The sequence below is a fragment of the Lonchura striata genome, chromosome 19 (assembly GCF_050655825.1).
Source record: "Lonchura striata isolate lonStrDom1 chromosome 19, ASM5065582v1, whole genome shotgun sequence".
NCBI lineage: Eukaryota > Metazoa > Chordata > Aves > Passeriformes > Estrildidae > Lonchura > Lonchura striata.
The window spans coordinates 3,232,936-3,253,413 of NC_140721.1; the positions used below are offsets into that span (position 1 = coordinate 3,232,936).

Genomic DNA, 20,478 nt, shown 5'->3' on the forward strand with positions numbered 1-20,478 from the left:
AAAAAGCTGCTGTGCTTTCAGAATACATTCATTTTCTGGGTTTAGGCTCTGGAGCTGCTGATATTGCTGGTACCTAAGTCTGGATTTCCCCTTTATTACAGCCACGAACAAAAGAGATCCTGATTACAGCAAGAAATGAAATGAAGAATGTGGAAGTCATGGCTGTGCAGCAGTTTGGTTCAAGCCTGAGCCACGGTAAAATATTCCCACTTACTGAGACAGGAACATAAAATTATCGTGCTGGATTAAATCCTTTGTCCTTCAGATCCAGCCTTTCATCTCTCTTGTTGCCACTACAGGACAAAGGAGAAGTTCAAAGCAGAGCTTTGATTGTCCTTGACCAAGGACTTTGCAGCAGGTGAGGGCTAAAGCCCCACTCTGGTGTAGCACTGAAAGCTGCATTTCACTGCCTGTGTCCTGCTCTGAGCCTGTGGTGAGCACAGTGCTGCATCCAACCTCCTTAAAATTCAAGTACACACAAAGCCAGATGACTGATCCACATGCCTGTCATTAAATGTGCCGTGCTAGAGGCTCTCATTTCATTGTCTTTTTACCCAGTGTGAAAAGATGGAGTTGTAGCCCCCACATCCACCCCCCCTTTAAAAATAAACCCAAACAAAAAAGCCCCAACCCCAAAGCTGAAGCTGCCTCTTATAGAAAACACAGATTTTTATTATAAAAGTACAATTATGCCATATACAAAGGATTTTTACACCACAGAAATTTGCACGCTGCAGTCTTAATGCTAAAATAAAGTCCAGAGCAGGAACTGAAGTTGAGTCTCTCAGACTGCCTTTGGCTGCACGTTCACTCTGCCACTGCTCTCCTGCAGGTTTTTAACATCCCACTTTGGAATCACTGTAACTTCTCCTCCTCTGTCCGTGGCCTTTTCCGAGGGTTCAGCTCAGTCCCTCCTGTGCTGGGAGTGACAGCTGGAGGCTGCACATCTCGGAAGCCATGGGACTGGAAGATGAAAGGAAAATCATGTGCTAAGGCTTGTAGGGATAGAAAGCATGAGTAACCAGTTCCCAGAAGATCAGAATGAAGGATCATGCTGCCATTCATTCGGGATGAGCAGCCACAAAATGTTTATAGACCAGGTTAAGCTCAGCACTGCAAACTTTACAACACATGTGCCAACTCATGTCTGCTCATTTTGTTTTTTAAAGATATTTTATTTTCACCAACCAGGCTATCACTTTCATTTTACTGTTTATCACCCCTATGGCTATGAAAAACTGCTTCTCTGTAAATTAACTTATGTTGCCTATTTAAATAAATCAAAAGACAAATCCATCAGCTCCCACAGAAGCAAGGAGATGACTGGATTAATTGCCTCAGTCATTTTCAGAAACAAAACTGTGAATTTCTACAACCTAGGATATTTTTGTTCCATGTACCTACTTAATGAACTGAAAACATCAATGAGACATTGTAAGGGAACAGCAGAGCTGAATCTGTCTCTAGACTGCAAAGACTGTTCCAGCATAGTAATTTATGGGACACAATGGGATGAAAACCTTTGACTGCCAAAAACTAAATGGAGAAGTGAAAACTACATGCTGCTACTCAGGAGAGTGCTTGAAGTGATCTATCTGGCCTAGTACCACTCATATTTTCTGTGACTGTAGCTCACAATTTAATTTTTAACCGTTTTAAAATATGAAAGATCTCAAAGTCAGTTAGCTAAACATATTATGGATGCAGATGGAGATGATGAGATGTTGTGTGAAGCCTGCAACTCTCTGAATTCCCATCTCCAGCCAAATGCTGTGCAGAGAGCATTGCTGACAGCTCAGTGAACACTCTCGGTGCAGACTTAGCAAGGAAAAGGCATTAATCAGAACACAGAATTGCTCTGCTGATCCAAAATGCTCAGGGAGAGTCAATGTGGGGACGAGAGCATTTCAGGAACGCTGACATTTTGGGATGGTGCAGTGTGAGGAAAGCAGGCAGAATTACCATCAGAGGTGACTCTTCCCAAATGCCAGTGTGTCCCACACCGAGATCAATCCCAAATCCCAGCAAAATGTCTTGTTTAAGTCTCCCATTCCTGTATTTCTATTTCTGAATGCCTCACCTCACCCAGCCTGGGCTCTTTAAAGGAACAAACAGCAAGAGCTGCTACAAGGGCAGGATCTGTGCAGCCCCTCTGCTATTTATAAGCAACTCAAGTGTTATTCTAAGGAGCATAATGGGGAATCTTCAAGTTTAATGTTTCACTACATCTAATCTCTGCCATTTCCCTGAGGCACAAAGGTGGATCTGTAGCCAAGTATCCACTTAATCCAGAATGCTGACTCCCAGTGAAAGCATTCCAAGGGTTAGAAGGGCCAGAACATAAAGCAGGCTGCCCAGGATGGATGTTTTGCACTTGGCTACAAGCAGGCACCTTGAAAATACAAGGATTTTGTGTATATTTGTGAGGTTTGGTAGTGGCTTTCACATGGTAAGGAGGTGGCTGCTGGAACCAAGGACAAAGCTCAGTCTTTCATTTTGAATTGTTCCTTAATGTCCTCTGGATTTCACACCCTCTGCAGCAAGACTGGCAGGGGTAGATGTGTTTATTACCTGAGCAGTGCTCCCACTGCTGGCCTGGCAGACCCTCCACAGATCAGGCAAACACAATTCCTACCCGGAATTTAGATCCTGCGTCTCCTGTCTTTCACTATGAAATAATCAGGTCACATTCCTGGGAAATTCAGGTGAATCAGCTGAGCTACTTACTCCCTTGTGCATAAATCAATTGCCATTTCTATACTCTGCATTTAAGAATGAATCCTTATCAGCCTGTGGAAGAACGGATTTCATGGGAGAGGAGTTCCACAGCCCCCTCAGAGTGGTGACTGACTCCAGTGTGCTGGAAAGGACAGGGATAAAAAAAGCCCAGAGCTCACTCATGAATTTACACATTTCATCAGCTCATGGGTACTGAGCAGCCACTTTGCCAGTGGTACCAATGCACCTCATTTGCCCATTTCTGACTCCTAAGGAATAATTACTTTCTAAAATATCTTTTTTTTTAATTGTTGTTTGCTGGTTATACACAAATCTGACTTGGAAACACTGGACATGTGTTAACATCTTTCAGTTTAACTATTGAATGAGAAATGATAACAACATATTGTTATCAGAACTGAATTTCATGAAATAAATTGATATAATACAATTTCTTACTAAAAGAAATCATCTGCTGAAGCAATTAATCAGGATTAAGGGAAAAAAACCACAGCGATAATCTTAAATTTTAACTAATCTTTGATTAGAATTCACTCTTAACTCTATTTCAAGATAGTGTACATTCATACAAAAGAGAGCATAGCTGTTTCATGATGCTTATAAAACTGAAAGAAAAAGGCAATTAAACTGTCTGAGATAAAATCCATCTGTTTGTCAGCTGCAGAAAAAAGGACTCACATCACATGATCCCAACAACCTTGGGATGTAGTCCCACTTCCCCTTTCAGTCTTTATAAAAGTATATATTTGCAGTATTTCTTCTGTCCAGGTGAATACATTCAAGAGTAGCGGGGAAAAAACCTGATTTCTGTTTGAAAGTTTGAGAATCTCATTTGATGGCAGCATTAAAACCTGCAGAAAATGCTATGGCAACGTGTTTCCATGAGGACACGTAGCAAATAGTTATGGAATTGTACCTATGGATGTGACATTTGAGGATGTAAGAATTGAGTGGTACTGTCTTTTTAAACCTAAATACAGCTTAGACAGCATCTCTTCTCATTAATATGTATCTAAGCACTCCACAATAGGAAATAATCACAGGATTTAACTAGGAATGAATAAGGACTCCAGCCATAAGCTGGAAGCTCCTTCTATGATAGGGACAGAAGAGAAAAATCTGTGTATATTGGCTGTAGGGTCAGTGTAGGATAAACACAGCCTGGGTTATACCACACATAAAGCAGAGATGGGGAAATACCTATGGAACAAAACTCTGCAGAGGCCTCTGGAATATCAGGTTTAATTCTGGTCATCCTCATCCTAAAAAGAGGAATTCAGCTGGAACAAATGTAAAAAGCCACCTGAGAAACCACACCCTACCTGACCAGGGAGACAATGGTTCAAGTTTCCAAAATACAGCTCAGATTGTCCTTGGTTACTGCACTTAGGGCAAAAGTTAACTTCAGGGGCAGATAAAATAAGCAGCACCAGCAGCAGAACAGATGGGGACAGGCTGCCTGAAAAGTTTGATCTGGAAATCAAAAGTATCTTAACTTTGAGTAGACAAAATGCTAGGTCACTTTTCTGAAGAGAAAAAGAGCAAATTACCCCTAAATCTGGAGTTATCCCAGTATTACTGCCTCCCTTCAGAAGGCAGCTGAAAAGCAACACTAAGAAATCAGACCATTCTGAGATTTGTCTGAAATTCCTTTCCAGCTGACAGCGTGCTCCCCCCTGGGAACGTCCATGCCCACAGGAACACTCACTGTGATGAGATAGGCTATGGTGCACTCCTTCTGACTTGGTGATTTGTACAACGTGGCCAACCTGGTAAAACAAACCCCAGGGAATTATGATGAATTAATACAGTAATAAAAATTCCAAATAGCCCAGTGACCAGAACCAAGTTTTCCTACAGTACCAGTGGAATTCTAAGGGATGTATTTTCATATAGGTCATTCAAACTGTGGATTCCCATCCTTACATGACCTGTCAGCTCAAACACAATCTAGACCTACTAAAAAGAGTGAATGATTAATTAGCCTTGTTTCATCACAGTATTTGATGACATTTTTGGAACAATATTCATCATGAATTAATTCCAAATGTCACTTTCTTAAAATGCAAACAAAAATGGTTTTGAGCACACCTCTTCTCTACTCCATTAATCACTTGTTCTTTGACCTCTCAAGGATGTGAGAGACCTTCAAGAATTCCAGTACTTCTATGGAGGCTTTTTCCAGAGATTTCCCAAGCCTGTCAATATAACCCAGAGGCTGGAGATGTTCTATTTCTAAGCCTGCCCTTGCCACTGACACACAGCACAACCTTGAGAAAATAGTTTCCCTTTTATTTCTCCTCTGACACTTCCCTGCTTTGCTGCATTTAGACTCTAAGCAACACACCTTGATTTGTGTTCTACAGTAAATGCTTGCTTAATATAGAGAGAAAATTGCACAGCAGCTCAAAAGGAAAGGGGTTTTCAACTCTTGTCAGGGCTGCACCATGCCCACCTCCCCAAAACTCACACTTACATAAGCCAATCTAGAAAGTGTTCTGCTCTCTGTAGCAAGACACCCTGCCAAAAATCCTGTTAATTATTTTTGGGGGGTTTTTTCCTCCCTGAGGTGCCATTCTATTAGAGAGCACGTAATTACAGCCTGAGGAACGCTGCCACTTCATGTTAGCTACACAGGGAATTCCTCAGAACACTCAAATGCTGGGTTATACTTGACAAAATTGCCCAAATCTGGAGCTGCAGAAGCCAGGATTTCACAAGAGCTCAGCTGGAGCCTCTGACTCAACAGGATCTTTTCTCCCAGCAAAGAGAACCCTTAGAATTAAGCTCTGACATTTTCAGGAGTGGAGAGAAAGGAAACAGGTATAAAACTTGGCCAAAGCACATTCAAAAAATATTTTTTAAAAGGCAAATGGATCCTCAAACGATCTTTGTGCCTTAACACCCTGATATAAAAACAATAAAATCCATAATGGATCAGCTGTAAGTAGCCTGTGCAAAAATTAGGCAGCATTGAGCTAGTTCTGCTTTTACAGTTGTATCCAGAATTGCTGTTTCTGCAGCCCCACTCCATGTTAGCTGCAGATTCACATCAGTAAATAAGCCAGGTTTGTCTCTCCTTGGCTTCTGTTCTGGGACTTCTATCTGCAGTCTTCCTAGCTCTGTTGCAGAAGAAGAAAGTTCTTTTCATATATAAAATTAACTTTTGTTCACTCTGTAATCATTATGTTGATGCAACTTGTCCTAAAAAGACTGTTAACTAATCAGTGATGTTAATTTAATTCCAAATTAAACAGCCTGCTGTAATCATCCTGCATTGCCTTCAAACTTAGAATTTAAAAACAAAACTCCCCAAGAAAGTGTCACTGCATTTTTCTTTCAAATTCAACAAGCAAAACACTGCAAAACAACATTCTAGCACCATTTTTGCTTAGTTTCCACAAGATTAGGGAATTGCAGCACAGCTCCTTAATCTCAAGCTGCTGTATGGTGATATTACAATTAGGACAAATTTAACTAACCAGGAAAGAGAAATGACCTTGCAATATAAAGAGGGGAAACAAAGAACCAGGCAACAGAGGAGGTCTCACTGCAACAAACAGAATTTCACATGTTTTTTGGAAGATTCAACCCCTGAAGCTCAGGGTCAGCAGCCTGTCCTGAAGGTTACAGGCTAGGTGTCTTTAAAGCCTTCTTTGTTATCTCTGGAAACACTGAAGTAAAAAAAAACTCTTCTCAAAGAAATTATAGTGGCTACAGCCAACCAGGGAGGAGTGGGAGGTTCTTTATAATGATACTGTTGAAATTACACCTCTTCAGAGAGAGGCATAAAAATCACCTTGTAACCCCCCAGCTTAATACTTGCACTATGGCAAAAATTCACATTAAAATGACAAGAGTTTTATTTAAAAATAAACAACCCAACCCTATCTTGTAAAATGCAGATAGCAAAATAAATTTTCTGCTCAGCCACCAGATCCTAAATCCTTGTGTCTCAACAACTGCCACGAGGATGTTACACTTCTATAAACCATGACAGCTTGTCAGGAAGAATGCACCACGGTGGGGAGGAGCCCGACAGTTCAGCCCACATTGTCCCAGCCTAAATGAGAAAATTCCCGAGCCTTGGGAGCCTGGGATGTGGCACAGCAAGGCCAGGAGCCAAATTCAAACCCCTGCTTGGCCCCCATGGCCCATTTGAAAGATTCTCCAGTGCCATATTTGTATTTTTGTGGATTTTCCTCACATTTTCCCTCACCTCTGACTGTTGTCCCAATGGAAGATTAAACGGACGGTGGCAGCGTGTCCCCAGCTTTCTCCTGAGGAACACAAAATGACAGATCATTATCTCTTACACTACCAGCATCAGCAAGCTGAAATGAAATTAATCTTCAAAAACCCCCTGTGATTAAAACAAAATATGTCTTTCTTGCAGTGATGCATCACATCTTTTTCATACTTGCAAGGATTTCACAACAAATAGACCTAAAAAGGAATAACCTCTCTAGTCTGTGTTTTACAGAAATCTTGATGCAATACTTCCATATTTGTAAAAAAATTTCCTGGATGCCTAACAAAGCACAGGTACTAGAAAGGTCTTGAAAACAGAGGCAGCTTGAAGAAGAGATTTGTCTAATTACTACTGAAGAAGTCTGGTGAGGAGATCTAAATCCTACTTCAGAACTGAGATATTCTGTCTCTCAGGCATAATTATGAACAAACATCAGTCCCTTTGGGACGCCAGCTTTGGAGAAAGTCAACCATTATTAAAGCATTAAGGACCCCTGAAGCAATCTTCTGCTTCTGACAGCAAAATGCAAAATAACACAACCTGCAAGAAGCAGGAAGGTGTGGTGGAAAGAAAGAAGGAAGTTTAGATTTCTATCTTACTCCAGGGGCTCAATCCCAATGTTTCAGCTTGCACCTGACCACAAGTCAATGTACAGACATCTTTATTGGGTGCTTTTTCCTCTGGTTATCCCTGTCAGCACTCCAAAGATGGACTGCAGTTTAAACCAGTCAAGTCTTCCCTGTGCACCTGCTCTTTGCTGCCCACTCCTCCCTGGCCTCCCTCACATCCCCAGACCCTCATGCCCCCTGTGCTCTGATATTTATTAGAGCACAGAGAAGGAAAAAAAATGATCCTGCTGTAATGAAGACCTAGACCCTTTAGGCATCTCGCCAGATCTTGCTCCACTACATCTCAGTTGAGATTAAAGATTTTGGCTCTCAGAAACAGCTCTGAGGAAGAGATCAAAACACATTTTACAGTGGCTACAAATTCCACACCAGCAGATTTCCAACTGCATTGAATATGAGTGAAAAATGCTACTGTAAAATGAGATATTTCTGAGTTGAACTGCCTGTAGATTAATATTTGACCTCCTTTCTAAATATATTTAGTAGAAATGTCTAGGAACACCCAGCTTAGCCATCACTAGTGGGAAAGAAAACTGTCCCCTTCATAAAGCTCCTGACTTAATACCTTGCAGCATCTGTGCTTTTTTTCTTTTTTTTTTTTTTTCTCATAATTAAGATCTTCCCTTCTGCTCAGGAGCTGAATAAGAGTTTAGAGATTAATGCTTTCATGAAAAAGCTGTTTCTCATGCTTACCAATCAATGGGGGGAAAAACCCAATTTAGTGATTTTACTTGGGGGTTTGCTGCTGACTCCTCCCTCAACAGTTCCTTTGGCTACACCAAACCATGGAGCAATGGGAGGTTTTTTAGCCTTTATGATGAGGCTTTTGAAACACCATCTCTTCAGAGCAGGGCATCAAAACCACTTGGTTAAATATTTTCCCAACTGGTACCAAGTTGCATTTTTGGAAGAGTTCACACTGCTCAGTTTAACAATACTGTGGTCACACATGCTGGAGAGAGTCACAGTCAGCTCCACAGGAGGTCATGTCAAATTAATTGTTTGTGAAAGAAAATATGCACAAGGCAAGGCAGGGTATCTGGGACTTATAAACTTCCCTGAATGTCTTCACATTCTTTACTGTCCCCATGACTCAATAAACACAAGAGCTCCCAAACAATGCTGGCCAGTGAAAAAAGACAGGCTCTATTAGCTTTAATTGAGTTTGTAGCCAGAAAGGCTGCCAAAAATAATCCATCAGAGAGCAAGAGGCAAAACTGACAAAAAGGGTCAGATCCTGGGAGCTGGGTCTGCCTGCACAGCTCTGAATTCCATGTTCTCCCCATTCCTGCAGGAGGTGGGCTGTGTTTGTTCATTTTACCCTCTAGCTCTGCCAAATGGTTTGGTGCTTGTACAGACTCTGGGAACATCTTTGCCTTTGTACTGTCCCCTTCTCTCTCCTCTTCAGAGCAAAAGAATCATTACTCGCTCAGAGAAACTGAAGAATTTGTGCCCTTTAAGTGAATCATAAAATAATGCAATGCTACAGCCTGAAATAAGATTTAAATGTTGAACTTTTCCTTAATTTGTAGAAATCTCCACTTCAGAACTGTTTTATTTTCCCCTGTGACTGCAGCAGAAAGGCATGGATGAGGTATCTGCTCATTACAGGGCAAAATGGAGCAGCCTGCAAAAAAAAATCTTTAACCTGGCTCAGGGCAGGCTGTGCCTGAGGATCCCCCACAGAACTTTCCTCTACATCATAACTGCAAAGAATTCCAGTGATACAGCAATTATGAAATGCCTTTGCAAATAATTAACGGGACATGTTCAAGGGTAATGGGAAAATAAACAATTTAAACTGTTTGGGAGAGGCAGTAGATGGTTCTCAGGGAATTTAGGAAATTGCAGCTTAGTTTGGGGTATGCAACCATTAAGCTAGGTTCTTTTTTGAGTGATTTAACCTTCTCCTCACCACATCCCTGCCAGAGGTTTACAGCTCCCAGGCACATTTTTGGATTATCTATCTTTGTACATACAGCCGAAGGAAAGGAATTAATATACCAATTTTCAACTCAAAGCTCAACACTTACCTAAAGCAGGTACCAATGTGGACTGGCTTTGTCCAATCCTTGTTGTCATTTGGTTTGTCAGAACTACCTGAAAGAGGAAACAGAAGCAAAAAAATAAGAAAATCTCTTGGAAATCAGCTTACTGGTGGGAGGGAAGAGAGGGAATTTTCAAAAAAGCTTTTACTGGTGAAGCAGTTACTCAGGCAAAACTCCTGGCAACAGTAATGAAGAGAAACTTCATTAAGGTAAGCGTGCCTCATCTTTTCAAAACAAATTAAGACTACCCTGCAAAATGTATTTTTGGTTTGAATGGGAGATTTCTTTCATTCAAGACTTTAAAGAACTCTCAATTTCTCCCTCCCCAAGGGAGACAAGCTCCACACAACTTATTTATCCCACAACATTTGTCCTAAATGTTGTCTGGATCTATGTTTAGCTGCAGCTGACTTGCACTGGCTCTCCATGAGGAGCCAGCTCTCAGTCCCTGGGGTAAATGAACTTGGTGGTGCTGCTCACAATGTGCATTAGCCTGGTGATTAACTGAATTTCTGTGCCTTGTAGTCTAAAAATGCACATGTGGGTACAACACAAAGCAGAATGGAAGTGAACAGACAGAGAGGGGGAGTGTTTTCGCAGCCCCAGTCACTTGTGGGAGGCTCACAGACAGTCTAGGTTAGATCCCTGGCAGAAGTGGGGGTGGGTGAGACAGAAAAGAGCCAGGAATATTAATGACAAAGTTCATTAAAAATGAAAAATTGTCCCCATCTAAGACCCTAGAGAGTTCCATTGTTTGACATGCTCAGAGGATTCTTGTTGGAGTACTTCAGAAAAGTATGTGAGAGCAAAGAGTTCCACTGAGCACACCCTAAAACAATCACACAGCTGAGAGCCCGGCATAGATATTGCACATTTTAGAGAAGTAACTCATCACAAGTGCATGGTAACAGCCCCAAATAGGCTCCTCATCTCCCTGCTGGAGAAGGGCTGGGCATCCTCACTCTGAGTCCAGCTTTAGGATCTGACTTCCTACCATATTAGAGCATCCAGAGCTGCCTGACCAGCAATCCCTGGCATGCAGGCTGGATTTAGCCTACTCACAGCTCATGGAACTAACTCAGACACCACTAACAAGAGGGCCAATCCAAGAAAAACCATTCCTGAAGCTCTGATTCCTTTAGCAAGAGTTCATTTAGCAACTTTGTTCTAAACTGCTGCCTGGTTCAGAAGAAATTATTTCTATATTTTATCCTTGACCAAAGGAAAACATTGTACAATGACAGCAGCTGCTGTTCAAGGTCACCAGGTACCAAACTGTGGGGGAAAGCACTCATGAAACCTGAGGCTGTGCAGATCTTGGAACATCATCTCCCTGGTGCCCAGAGCAGCAGGAAGGAGCTCCACAGCTCAAGTCAGGACACTTTGGGAATGCTGGGCTCTTCCCTTCCCACAGCTGCCAGAGGAAGCACAAGAAGAGTTTTATTTTTAGCAGCTCAGAACAAAAGCCAACTGCGCCAGAGAGCTGTGGGTGACAAGGTCACAAGTCACCTGGACACTGTTAGAGACACGAGCACCATTTTGAGGGCTGGGGAAGATCCAATTCTTGAACAAAGCTTCTCTGAGCTGTCAGAGACTTTCAAAAACAACTTCTGGAACAGCTGCAGCTTCCCAGTGCCATCTGCTGGCTGCGGGTCTGCTGCTCCAGTCAGTGACGTAGAAACAATGCCCAGGAAGGAGGCTCTGGGTTTCCATGGATGCCAGAAGAGAAGGCCAATCCAGTAGATAGTGGTTTTCCTCCCTAGGAATGCTAATATTTATTTTTAAACAGTGAGTGGAAAGTTGTGTTGGAACTGCTGAATGCTCCCAGGTGTTTTTGTAGGTAAAGTCAGCAGAGGAGCATTCATTGTCCAAGCAAATCATTGGAGATGATGGCAAAGAGCATTAGAAATGCAATGCTACCACTTAAGATCCACAGGAGACTGTTGATGCAAATTTTACTTATTTTTTCAAGTCTAGGATTACCCCACCTTTTAGGTGTTTTGCCTTTGTGATCCCTCTATATTCACCAACTAAACTAGCAAGAGTGAATGCAGAGAGTATTACTGCAGCTTTATTTTGCTGTTTAGAGACACATTTCCTTAATTCTTTGTAAAAAAAAAGTAGCATCTTTTGGGATGGAAGCCTGCCCTGGACTTACAGCTGATCTGTGGTCGTTGGCTATGATGATGAGCTGCTGTGCCAGCCCGTTCAGCAGCCTCGTGCGCAGGGACAGGTCCTCGAAGTCGTGGCGGAAGGGAAAGGCAATTCCATCAATCACCACCAGCCGGACCTAAAGGCAGGAGAAAAGATAAAAAACTGCCATTACTATCCTATTAAAAAATGACAAAAAGCAGAAAGACCTGTTTTTAAGTGCACTGGAATGTTTTATTTCATACTTAGGTGAACACGACTGGCAAAGCTGGACTTAAAGCCTTGCAGAAGAGAAGCTGGAGAAAATAATCATTAAATAACAGAACTGTACTTCAGTCAACTCTCCAGAAACAACAATTAATACACCTTCTCCCTCAGAAATTAAATCCCAATCGGAATCAGAATTCAGGCTCCCTAGAGTCACTGCTGAGATAACTCAGCTGTTATCAGTGATCTGTCTTGGAAACACAGAGTTTAGCATATGCCTGAAGGCATTCCAGGCACACTGCACTGGAGCTGAGGATCTATCTTGCCTCAAGATGTTTGCTTTGCTGAATTATTTCTTTTGTAGCAATCATTAGCTGAAGTCAGAGCACGCTGCAGCTGCTGGCTCATCACCCTCAAGACACTGTATAAACATTAGTCTGGGATTTTGATTTATTCTAACTTCATTTGTTGTGGCTGTTTTGATGACCCAAGTCTGAAATACAGGAGGGAGATGGATGGTCTAACAGTGCCTGCATATTCAGATGCCACTCAAATCCCTGGTGTCTATAAGTTCCTGCACAAAATAACCAAGTGGAAACAACACAAAAATCCTGATTTTCTGCATTACTGATTTAATTCATTACTGGGAAGCCTCTTTACAACTGGAATATACAGGCCTGCACAGACATCACTGTGAAATGGTCCTGGGCCTCCAACTGAAAAAAAACCCTTAATTTGCAAAAGAAGATTAAATAGTTGGGATTAAAAGAAGACATTAATCATACTCTCATTTTCCCTCCTTCCTACAAATTATTTTCCATGAATCTACATTTTCCTCACGTATCATTTCTTTAAGAACAATGAGTTTAACAGCATAAACATGACTCATGCTAGACAGGAATATATACATAGTTATATAACTTGGCTATCACAAGTATGTCCAGGCAGGATGCAATTTAGTTAAATTTCTCCCAGAGAGCAGACAGGAAAACTTAAAGTATTTAAAGTGTAAAGAGAGCTTGGTAACACCTGCCTTGTCCATGCCAGCTTGGCTCTCGTAGACCTTAAAAAATTAGGTTTTTTACCACAAGAACATTTTCTAACAGTCTTTCTCATTTTATTAACAAGATCTCAAATGAATTCGTATTTCTAAATGGCACATTTGGACCTCTAACTCTACATCTTTCTTATCTCTAAACTTCTACAACTTTTCCTCTCTCCTAAAATCCCTGAAATCTGGAGGCTTCCTGTGGTCCCAGACAGGGCTCCAGAGGGATCAGACTAATTTAAATGAGAGCTGGACTGCAATGAGCAATCTGTCAAGTCACTTCTAGCCTGTCCAAGGAATCAGCAGAAGGTCTTGTGGTTCTCCTGCAACCTTCAGCACTTCAGGCTGCAGGCCAAGCCCAGATAATCAGCACAGATGGTTCCAGGGAGCTGCAGCCCAGTGGAACTGTGCTAATGAAGCCATGTACTTTCCAGAAGAGCAAACACAACAGGGCACCGTTAGTACCTGGCAGGGAAAGGGAAATACCAGACTACACTGAGCACAAGTGAGGCTCCCATCTGTGTTTTCCAGAACATGACAGCTCCCATAAATGAAAAATTTTGGAATATATGCAAAAGACATTCTAATTCAACACTGATTTTTGCTCTGCTAGAACAAGGCACAGTCATATTTCCCAGATCCTGACAGGGAGTGATCTGCAGTGCAGAACCCAGAAATCTGGAGGGGAGGTGGTGAAAATCTGCCTTACAATAGCATTTCTCTAAGACATTAGGCACTAAGAAACTTTCTGGCTGCAGTCCACCCAAGAGTCAAGCTGCAGGCTCTGGTTGCTTGTAGCAACAGAAGATGCACTGAAAAGAAGGAGAGTCACTTGGATGGTGCAGGATATTTCTGGTCCTCAGTGCTATTTTAGGGCAAAAAAAGTGGCACCAAGGCTTTCTGATGGCACCCTCATGGTCACCACACACCCCTTGGCTGTGAGGCTCTTGTGAGGAGCAGTTCTGTGCTGATTCACAGCTCAGTGCTCACAGAAATGGAACATGTGGCAGCACAGACCCAGTGTCCTCAACTCCGAGTGGAAATCAGGAGGATGGCAAAAGCAAATTATTCTTGAGAGTAATTGGGATGGGAACGAAAAGGCAAACAAGCAGAAGGCTTTACATTTGTACTCTGCTATCAGCCAATATTTTACTGCCAAGCTGACGAGGTACCAAGGTGTTTACTCCTGTTACTACAGCAGACAAAAACTCTTCAGCGTGAAGATGGGTGACATCTCCTGACAAGCCTGCAACGAGCCTTACCTTGGAATGCTCTGACAGGAATTCTGGCAGGAGGTAGACCTGGGCCAGCAGCTCTGTGTAGTCACGACAACGGAAGTAATAGATGTGAGAGAGGATATTTTCCAAGGAGAAAGTCTCCAAAGCTTTCCGATGATCTGAGAACAAAACAAACAGATGAGTAAATGAGTCAGAAGTCTGTACGAGCATATTGTTACTTTCATCATCCCACCAAACCCTGCCCTCCACACATAGCAACAGCAAAGCCCCCAGAAACAGAACGGGCAAGGTAAGGAGCGTGGAAACATATTTTCCATCTGGCTTGAAAGTCAGGAAGGTGGTGAGCAGATGCTATCCCAGCATTTGCACACAGACACACTGGAGCCTCCAAGGGAGGCCTCCAACAATGAAAAATTTATTTCTGAAGCAAGAACTTCTCCAGTAAATCATTTTCAAGCCAGAACGCCACCAGAGGACATCAGGGACTATTAATCATCCCTTGTTTAATATACAGGCAGTAACTCATTTAATACAGTGTCGTTTTACCTCAGTTCAAACAGAAGTTTGGTGCATAAATTCTCCATAAGCAACACAAAAGTTGTGTCCTTATCCCCAAGAGACTGATGACTTAGAGAATAAAACTGTTATTAAAAGCAGCCTGGCTATACTGACTTTATGGAGGAGCTGAATTCCAGCTACAGTTTTACTCTATGGGCCTTCAGTAGCAACATTGCCTCATAAAATTCTGCTGTTCCTCTTTTCTTTCCCTAACTGTTCCTGTGTTTTGAAACAAAGCACTCAGTTTTGCTCAACAGGTGTAAATATGATCAATAAGGTGCTGCAAATATGATAATTAAGGTGCTGAAAAAAATTGGAAGGAAAAGAGGAAAGGAGGAAGGTCAGACATCAAAATCCCACATGCCACCAAAAACCCCCAAGATCAAAACATTCACAAAATCACCATGTAGAAAAATAATTATTTTTGAAGTAGCCCAGCTCAGTCTGCTCCAGACACAGATGTAGTTCAGAGTTTGATACACAGAGGTGGAAATAAAAAGCTGTCAGCAAACACTCCAAAAGCAACACTGCAGCCTACGAGACACTTGTTTCACCCCATCCTTGCCTCCTCCAGAAAAAAATGACTTGGCAACGTACCCTCTTCTTGCTGAGCCTCAGCAATAAGGTGGCAGTGCTGCACACAGGCAGCTGCAATGTCCACCACTCTGTCCACCATAAAACTTCCCTCGGTGTCAATGAACACAGCTTCTCCTGCAACGCCCCCGAAGCACTCCGGGATCTGGACATCCACTGCCAGCTGCATGCTGCCATGGGAAACAGAAATACAGATCAATATTTGCATCCCAGAGCTGTCCCTGCTCACTCCTGGAGTGATATGCCTGCTGAGGAATGCACAGGACAGGGAGCAGTACAACCATTATTGTATCTATAATGCTGGAGAAGAATCAGACATTGCAGTCACGACAAGAAGGAAAACGGACTCATTTCATAGCTGAGTTAAACAAAAAGTGATTCTTGGTTGCACACAAGCCACGGGACACTGAAATACCACAGCTGTGTTTTGCCAACACCGGGTGCTCCGCAGATCTCAGTGATTTTTGTCAGCTGCACTCCACCTCCCAGGATGTTGTCCAGTGCTGAACAGAAGGTGATGATGAAGCCCTGGCTTTGCTCTTCTTCCAGAAGCTCCAGGGCTGTGCACTTCCTGGTGCTCCCTGATCCCCCAGCCGTCCTTGCTGCGTGCCCGTGACATTCCTGCCTCACCACCTGCAGCGCTTCCAGCGCCTCTTCCCTGGAGATCCCAATTTCTAGAGAAGCCAAAAGCACAAAACACCACCTTTATTTTATAAGCAGTGACTGATTCCGCAGCATGACACAAAATTATCCATATTCACCCTCTCAGGACAACATGCACACAGCCCTGGTACTAACGATGTGATTTTCAAATTGTTACTGTCATAGATAATAAAACTATTGATAATCAAAATCCCAGACTGGTTGGGTTTGAAAGGGCTGTAAAGACAACCCAGTTCCACCCCTGCCATGGACACATGGACACATTCCACTATCCCAGGCTGCTCAAAGCTTCATCCAGCCTGGCCTTGGACACTTCCATACATCCAGGGGTATTCACAGCTTCTCTGGGCACCCTGTGCCAGGGCCTCACCACCCTCACAGAAAGGAATCACTAGATATATTCCTTGAAAAAGGCAATTTTTTAACTTCAAACAGGCTTATTTTGCCTCAATCGCCTAGTAAAAAGAGGAGAGATGAGCCTGACAGAATCCCTTCGTTTTCCTGCATCCCATTGACATCCATCAGTGTCACCATTCGCCTATTTTCTTTTATTACTCACTGCGCCCATTTCCCGGAAGCCTCACCGGGGCGCCCCAGGGCCCGGGACGGACAAGGCGGGAAGGGCCCGGAAGATGCCGGGGAGGCCCCGCGGGGCCGCAAGCCGCCGGTACCTTTGCTCAGGCCGCAGGGCCCGGTGTCCAGCAGCTCCTGCGCCGTCTGGAAGCCGGCGGCGGCGAGGCGGGCGCGCAGGGCGGGGGCCAGCGGCAGCGTGCCCACCTCCCGCTGCATGGAGGGATGCCCCGGGACGTCCCGGGATGTCCCGGGATGCACCGGAGGCCCCGGATGGCTCCGGATGCGCTCCGGGCGCGCCCAGCGAGCGGCGGGCGCTGCCGGCCCCGCCCCCGGCCCCGCCCCCGCCCCACCCTGGCGCGAACCCGGCGGGCGGCGGCGCTGCGCATGCGCGCCGGCGTTCCCGCGTGTCGGGGCCGTTCGGGTGAGCGGAGCCGCGTGGGCCGCGAGGGGCCGCGAGTGGCCTCGAGGGGCCTCGAGTGGCCTCGAGGGGCCGCGGGCTCCGGGAACGGGCTGGAGCGGGCAGGCCCCGCCCGGGAACACCGCTGGCTGTGTCCCCCTGTGTGCCCCGCGGAGACCGCTGCTCCTGGCGGGTTCCGTGGACTCCCGGTTGTCGCCTCTCCCGTCCCCGCTGTGCTCCCGCAGCGGCCGGTTCGAGAGGGTGCTGTTAGGGAGGGGTAGCAGGCCGATTTCCCCTTCCAGCTCTGGGTAGTTCTGCAGGAGGCAGACGTAACTTTAAGCAGGTTCTGAAGTTCAGAAATAAGTTATTAACGTTGAGGTGCTTTGCAGCTTGATGGTGTTTCCTACCTTTTCCCACTTGTGTTCAGGAAAGAAGATGGCTCATCCCATCCCTCTTCCATTTCCATGCCCAGTCAAGCTTGGAAGTGTAAAAGGAGACTCCCCGGAAGCTGAACTGCATGACTATGTCAGGGAAGGGAATTATGTGAAAGTGAAGAAGCTTCTGAAAAAAGGTAAAAGCTAAGTTTAGACAAGTACTGGCAGAAGATATTTACTTTTTCCTCTGTTCTTTTATTTCAGGTAAGAAATAGTCAGCATACTGCTTGTAGAATCCAGTTTTCTGAGTGAAATACATTAACAAAATGATTTATAGCTGCCCTTTTCCATTAAGTGGGAATAGTTCTCGAGTCAAAAAATGTATTAAAACAAGTTATTTGAAAAGAAAACTAATCTTTTATAAGTAAAGGGCTCATGAGGACATAACTGAGGCATTGTAAAACTAAAGTTCTGAAAGACAGCTGTAGGAATATTCTCTTTAAATGGGGTTTTAGTCCGTAATGCGAATTGCTAAGAAATGTTCAGACGTTAAGGATTTTGACAACCAGATATATAGCCGCATAGGAACAGGGAATTTTGTACAAGGAACCAAGTACTCGGTGCGGTTTAGTTTCGGTTTGAGGATTGCGGGTCTCGGTGGGTTGCGCTCATCCAGAGCTGCACCTCCCCAGGGCGAGGCCGGGCGGGGCTGGGCGCTCCGCTCTGATTGGCCAGCGAGGCCAGAACATGCAGATGAGCTGGGTTCGTCGCGACCCGCGCCACGCGCGGCCGTTCCGCGGGGCGCGCGCGCTCCCGCGGGGCCCGGAGCGCGCTCCCGCGGCCGCGGCGGCTCGGCGGGGCCGCGCCCGCCGCTCCCGGGCGCGGGCTCGGGGCTCGCCGTGCGCTGGGCGCGGGCGGCGGCGCTGGGCCCGGGCGCGGGCGGCGGGGTTGGGCTAAGACTATACTTTCAGGGATCATTTCTGTAGTTGGTCACTAGAGGAGAGTGATCTTCCCTGATCGGCGTCACAAGCCACGAGGAGGAGCGCGGTGTTCTCTCCTGAGCGCGAGGCGGGCGGGCGGTGCTGCCTGCGCAGGGGCCGCCCGCCATCGATGACCGTTCCCGGTCCCCGGGGCGGGGCTCGGGAGGGAGAGAGCACGGGCTGAGTGGTTTGTGGCCCTTTTTTTATTGTGGTTAAAGAAAGACTAAGAGGGATGGATGATCCTCACCCAGGAGCGTTTCCTCCTCTCCTACACAGCTCGCAGTCAGGCTCTCGCTGCGGTGACCCGCAGCGGGTGATGCCCAGAAATAGCGCAGCAGCCACACGGATTTCGGCTTTATGGAGGTATTCAGAACAACGGCATTCTCGACCCATTCCTTAGTGCAGGGCAAGGGGGCTTTGTTTTTTAAAAGTGTTTCCTCTGAGTGACACGGAACTAAGGGGAACCTCTTCCGAATTTACCTTTCTTCACTTTTGGAAGCCCGTGTCATTCAGGCTACAACTTCTGATGGGGTTTAGGGAGAAACTGCTCCGTGTGGTGCTGTTTATCCCGTGCAGTCGATCCGTGATGCTCAGGCTGAGCCCTGAGAAGCGAAGGCCGGAGTTGATTAAACAGCGCGCTGCGGGGTTGTTCTTTCCGGTACACGAATGCCGCCCTGAGAGCGCAGGGAGAGGCCGGGAGCCAGCGCAGCCCGCGGCGGCAGCCGTGCCGCGCTGCGGGTGCTGGCACCGGGGCTCCTCTCCGCCCTCGGCCCGGGGCGGCGGCGGCGACAGCAGCGTCACTTGTGGGGGGGGCGGGGCCGCGCCGCCGCCGGCTTGGGGAACGCGTCTGATTGGCCAGCGGGGCCAGAACATGCAGATGAGCCGAGTTCGTCGCGATCCGCGCCACGCGCGGCCGTTCCGCGGCGCGCGCGCGCTCCCGCGGGGCCCGGAGCGCGCTCCCGCGGCCGCAGCAGCTCGGCGGGGCCGCGCCCGCCGCTGCCGGGCGCGGGCTCGGGGCTCGCCGTGCGCTGGGCGCGGGCGGCGGCGCTGGGCGCGGGCGCGGGCGGCGGGAGCGGGCTAAGACTATACTTTCAGGGATCATTTCTGTAGTTGGTCACTAGAGGAGAGTGATCTTCCCTGATCGGCGTCACAAGCCACGAGGAGGAGCGAGGTGTTCTCTCCTGAGCGCGAGGCGGGCGGGCGGTGCTGCCTGCGCAGGGGCCGCCCGCCATCGATGACCGTTCCCGGTCCCCGGAGCGGGGCTCGGGAGGGAGAGAGCACGGGCTGAGTGGTTTGTGGCCCTTTTTTATTGTGGTTTAAAAACAGATCTCGGCGATGAAGGGATTCGGGTGTAGCTGCCTGCTGCATCCTCAATCCTGACCCCAGTGCCACAACCGCATGCCGTGCAAGTCCCTCCCGGGATGGCGACACGGCCCTGGCCAGCGGTGCCAGTGTTGAGAACATTCCAGTGAATTAATTTTTCTTAATATCAAACCGAAAGCTCCCCCTGGTGTGACCTGAGGCCGTTTCCTCTCCTGCTGTCACTTGTTCCCTGGAGGAGAGCCGGACCCCAGCTGCCTACATCCTCCTTGCAGGCAGCGGCAGGGAGGGTGAGAGTCCTCCTGAGTGTTATAAAATGAGGCGAATAATTTGGTTCAGCCTTTTAAGATCAATTAATGCTCTTTATTGATTACAGCAAGCGATAGCAAGCAAACAGCGCTGGGTGCAGCCAAGAGTCTGTGCTCCGCCAAGGGCTGACCCCCTCCCTCTCTTCAGTCCCTTTTTATACTTTTTTTTTCTTTTCTTCTTCTCCTCTGCGTTGTGCTAAGCTGGCAACAGTTGATTTCACAAGAAGGGTGATGGGTCTCGCTGCGGTTATCAGTTCCAGCCAGTCCTGCAAGATCTTTCTGCCATATATAGTTATTACATGGTTTTACAATATTTGCTTGCGGTTACCAGCTTTGCTCAAGCCTGCCAGTTCCATGCCCCGACCCCCACACTTTTCCTCTACCCTAATCTTCCACCTT

At 46.0% G+C, this 20,478-nt stretch overlaps 2 protein-coding genes and 2 non-coding genes across 8 annotated transcripts in view; 3 read left to right on the top strand and 1 right to left on the bottom strand.

Annotated features, from left to right (window-relative positions):
• Positions 1-651: 651 nt before the first annotated feature.
• RAD51C (RAD51 paralog C) lies at positions 652-17,031 on the bottom strand. Of its 5 annotated transcripts, none has more exons than XM_021524896.4 (9): positions 16,799-17,031; positions 15,880-16,138; positions 15,468-15,634; positions 14,337-14,470; positions 11,827-11,958; positions 9,654-9,720; positions 6,959-7,019; positions 4,448-4,508; positions 652-963 (listed from the first exon to the last, which is right to left on the bottom strand). In XM_021524896.4, exons 1-9 carry the CDS (start codon positions 16,914-16,916, stop codon positions 856-858), a joined length of 1,107 nt encoding a protein of 368 aa, XP_021380571.2. In that variant the 5' UTR covers positions 16,917-17,031; the 3' UTR covers positions 652-855. The 5 variants fall into 5 exon arrangements, with proteins under 5 accessions (XP_021380571.2, XP_085413199.1, XP_085413200.1 ...); XM_085557073.1 differs by having other exon boundaries at positions 16,712-17,031; XM_085557074.1 differs by having other exon boundaries at positions 15,947-16,138; positions 16,687-17,031.
• Positions 17,032-17,208: 177 nt separating this feature from the next.
• TEX14 (testis expressed 14, intercellular bridge forming factor) overlaps positions 17,209-20,478 on the top strand; it is a 34,045-nt gene continuing 30,775 nt past the window's right edge. Inside the window, exon 1 of the mRNA XM_085557058.1 lies at positions 17,209-17,668. Within this exon, the coding sequence (XP_085413184.1) occupies positions 17,491-17,668 (178 nt within the window). The 5' untranslated portion in view covers positions 17,209-17,490. The remainder of the gene's footprint in view (positions 17,669-20,478) is intronic.
• Positions 18,427-18,640, top strand: LOC144247265 (small nucleolar RNA U3). The gene has a single exon (XR_013340995.2). It is a non-coding gene; the product is annotated as a small nucleolar RNA U3 (small nucleolar RNA).
• LOC144247266 (small nucleolar RNA U3) lies at positions 19,531-19,744 on the top strand. The gene has a single exon (XR_013340996.2). It is a non-coding gene; the product is annotated as a small nucleolar RNA U3 (small nucleolar RNA).